This window comes from Hipposideros armiger, unplaced genomic scaffold (genome assembly GCF_001890085.2).
Source record: "Hipposideros armiger isolate ML-2016 unplaced genomic scaffold, ASM189008v1 scaffold_202, whole genome shotgun sequence".
In the NCBI taxonomy this organism is placed as follows: domain Eukaryota; kingdom Metazoa; phylum Chordata; class Mammalia; order Chiroptera; family Hipposideridae; genus Hipposideros; species Hipposideros armiger.
In genome coordinates, this window is record NW_017731552.1 from 878,546 (window position 1) to 882,524 (window position 3,979).

At 52.9% G+C, this 3,979-nt stretch overlaps 1 protein-coding gene across 1 annotated transcript in view; it reads right to left on the reverse strand.

Annotated features, from left to right (window-relative positions):
• The window catches only part of EEF2 (eukaryotic translation elongation factor 2), a gene marked incomplete at its 5' end in the record, with an annotated part of 8,110 nt that extends 4,132 nt beyond the window's left edge, over positions 1-3,978 (reverse strand). The window contains 5 exon segments of the mRNA XM_019653324.1: positions 9-171; positions 1,068-1,282; positions 2,991-3,113; positions 3,538-3,643; positions 3,800-3,978. Coding sequence (XP_019508869.1) covers positions 9-171; positions 1,068-1,282; positions 2,991-3,113; positions 3,538-3,643; positions 3,800-3,978 — 786 coding nt within the window.
• Between the last annotated feature and the right edge of the window lies 1 nt (position 3,979).

Here is a 3,979-nt window from a genome sequence, read left to right on the forward strand (position 1 = left end):
TCCACTACCACCAAGGCACCATCGGTGACACGGAGGGCAGCTGTCACCTCTGAGGAGAAGTCTACGTGCCCAGGGGAGTCAATGAGGTTGATAAGGAAACCAGAGCCATCCTTGCTTTGCTTGATGAAGTTCAAGTCATTCTCCGAGAGCTCGTAGAAGAGGGAGATGGCCCTAAGGGAATTAAGACAGGTTGGCTGGATGGAAAACATACCTCAGCCTAGCTCTCAACTGTCCTCCCCAGGATTCCCAGACTTAGCCTGAGGTTCCTGCCCAAAGTAAGTCAGGAAAGATGCCTTTATCCCTCAGGGAAGCTGTGATGCAGTAAAAAGCCAAGCTCACAGCTTGAGTGTGGACACTGCAGTATTTTCTCTTCCTGGATTACTCATCCCTAGGAACAGACTTCAGATTTCCCAAGAGCCATCCCACCCAGGGGACTCTGTCCACCTCCCAAATACCAACTGCAAACACCAGCTCCTCACAGCCCCACCCATCCAGCCACTCAGGCTCAACACACCTGTTTCCAAATAGCAACTCATGACCAGGCAAGTCCCAGAATTCCCCAAGACTACTTGTGTACACCCTTTCGTCCCTCTCCAGCCCTACTGAAATGTCTCAGAACACATGACCAAAAAGCAGCTCACAAATTCCCAACTGAAGGTAATTAACAATTTTAGTCACTTTGGTTTCTCACCCCATTGACATCTGGGATCAGGAAACTTATGGGGTGAGGAGGGGAGAACCGTGTGCACGTTTAGTGGTATCCTTAGATGCCAGTGGCATCTTCCCAGAGGTCTCCAGACATTGCCAAGAGCCCCTTTGCCCCAGGAAGGGGGAATCGCTGGGTTAAGCCTAATACCTCCCAGCACTGTGCCTCTCCTACTAGCTGCAAAGCTTCCTGTCTCACTAGATTAAACCTCATTCTCTCTCACAGTTCAAAAATCCAGCTCTAGGGCGCTGTGCCCCAGAACCTTCTCAGGAAACTGATTGTGTCCGCTGTTACGTCTCCACAGCCGGCTCCAGGAGAGAACCTCCCTTCCCCAGTCCAGAGGGCACCAGAGCTTGCTCACGTTGATTTGATGGTGATGCAACGCTCCTGCTCATCCTTCCGAGTGTCAGTAAAGCGGGTCTCTCCAGCTCGAGCGGAGGCGATGATACCAGCCTTACACACCAGGGAGTCTGTCAGCGTGGACTTGCCATGGTCCACATGGGCGATGACAGACATGTTCCGGATGTTGGCCTTCTTGTCCATGATGGCCCGGATCTGGTCTACTGTGAAGTTCACCTGGGCCAGAGGAAGGAGGCGGCTCAGACCGGTTCAGAATTCCAGGAACCCGGCTTGGCACCAGACTTCAATCAATAGACTGCCAAGCCCACAGCCAGGAGTGGGCTAATCCTGGGGCAGTACCAACTCCCACCTAAAGCCCCCAAGTCTTGTTTGCTGATACCCCTTTAAAAATGCAACTCGCCCTATCTCTAAAAACCCGGATTCTAGTTGTCATTTACAAGTGATAACCCAGAATCTGGGACTGGGGAGTAAGTCTCCAAGAACGACAAACGACTTCCTTTAGATTAGGTATATACATGTTAAGGGTATCCAACTTTAAAATGTTAATATCAAGTTCCCCCAAACGCCCTCCATATTGCCACTGGAATATACCCCCATGCTTTCCCCAACCAAACAGCCTCTTTAAAACCCAAGGTCATCCCTTTACTTGGACAATCAGACAAGGCTACCCACTTCATAAGATTCCTAAATATGTCACAACCGGCCTGGTGGGGAGCTTGCGCACTGCAAGCCTCCACACCTCGTGGTTCCAAAGCCGGCTTTTCTCTCACAATTTGGAGGTACAGAAAGGACAAGAGACCAGGCCAAGGTTACACAGCGTTAGGAACAAGTGGATGTGCTTTTTGGGTCTGACTTCCCCATTTTGCCATTTCCCTGCCGTCCACGGCCCCCGACAGACAACAAAATTCCAAGTACCGGCTAGCAGGTTACATAAGACAGCTCCCCCGCTCCCCGCTGCCATCGCGGCGCCCGCCATTACAGCATCTGCCACATCATCATACCCCCCCCACCCCGCCTCTCCTTCGCTCCAGCCAGGCTCCGGGTTCCGCGACGCGGCGGGGCCCCCGGAAGCGGAGAAAGAGCTCGACCCGGCTGCACGGCGCAGACATGGCGGCCGCCGCTTCCCCGGAGCAGCCAGCCTCGCCGCCATGTCTCCTCCGTGTCCAGGTAGCCCCAGCACTGCAGGTCCTACAGCGCCGGCCCCGCAGAGGCCCCGCCACCGTTCCAGGCCGCCAGCCGAACGGTGTTGCTCACCATGGTGGCGGATGGCGGTGGATTCTCCCAGGCAGATCCGAGCAAGGTAGGTCCCGCCGAGGATGGCGGCGACGAGGGCGGAAGAGATCGCTGACGTCAACACCCGACTTTTTATAGGGCGACGCCGGTTGGGCGTATCATCTGACCCAGTTGCGGAGGCGGGGCCAAGCAACGCCGCACGCAGGCGCGTGGATGCGCTTTCTCGGTTAACCCATTAAGCACCGGGCAACTGCTCTAGGATACAGGATCTGCTTTCTGCGCCTGATTTCCCGGGGGCTGTGGTCTCCCCGGAGCTGGGTGCATGCCTCCGAGATTCAATACTCAGGTGCACAAACCGAAGAGCGCTGTTTTAGCTGAGAATATTAATCATGCCAAATATATTAGCTGGAAAAATACCAAACACTTCCATTAAAATCACATTAAATTGTGAATTGTATCAATTTCCTGGTTTTGATATGATGATGATACCACTGGGAGAAGCTGGGGGAAGAGTACTCGGGACCTCTCTGTAATATATATATATATATATATATATATATATATATATATATATTCTTTTTTTTAAGATTTTTTACTGGAGAATTGAGGGATGGGAACAGTGCTGGGGAATTGGGGGAAGGGGAACAGACAAGTTGCTGTCGTTTTGTTCTTCAGTCTAGTTGTGGAGGACGTTGCTTNCCTTCAGAAGCGGTTTGCCTTCCTTGTCCTTATCTTCACTGTCCAACTTGATGTCCAGTTTTTCAATCAGTTTTGCTGTCTCCTCTTTCTTGAAAGTCATGATTGCATCAAACACCTAAAACGGGGGAGGGGTAGAGCAGGTAGCAAAGTGGATTTGGGAACATACTGGGAAGCTTGTAGCTGCTTCCTGCTAAGCAAACTAAGGCCACTGACAGCAGGGGCAGGGCTGCAAAAATCCTCACCTTACCACAAAGGACCTGACACCGACTGAGCATATCTTGGGGAAACCCTCCAGTATGAGGGAGGCCCATCACACCTATTGTGTGGTCTTGCCTAGCTTGTCAGGGTGAGCCCTGGGCACCGTAAACCCTCACCATGGTGCTGCCTCACCCTCCCGCTGGCAGCCACCTCGAACCTGGCCCTGCACAGCCCCAATGTATCTTGCCACATACGAACATATAAGATAATGGATCTTCCAGGAGCTGCTGGGACCAAAGGCAGCCCCATGGATGCACATCCGTCACGCGTACACAACTCACCTTGAAGATGGGGTCCAGAATAAGCTGGCAGAATGTCCGCGGCAGCTTCTTGCCATCGGGACTATTGGCGGACTTGCTGAATTTGCCGTTGGCTGGATCAAAATACCTGGCAGAATGGCCCAATGAGGTTGAGGTTGGAGGTGGGGGGTGGGGGCAGGTGGAACAAGGTTGAACAGGAGCCCCGATATTTGGCCCTGAGCCACACCATCACCACCCTGCAAGTTTATTACAAAATGCCCCGCTCTTCCCCCACAGAACTCACCGGTCGCCCCACAGCTTCTTCATCATATCCTCTACTTTCTTGGCCCGCTCAGCAGGCCCCAGCTGGCCCTCGCCCTTGGCAGCAAACTTGGCCACGTACATCTCTGCAAACTGCTTAAGGGTGAAGGCCCAACCGTGGAGACCAGAACCGAAGCCAACAGTGCCAAGAACAGGATCAATC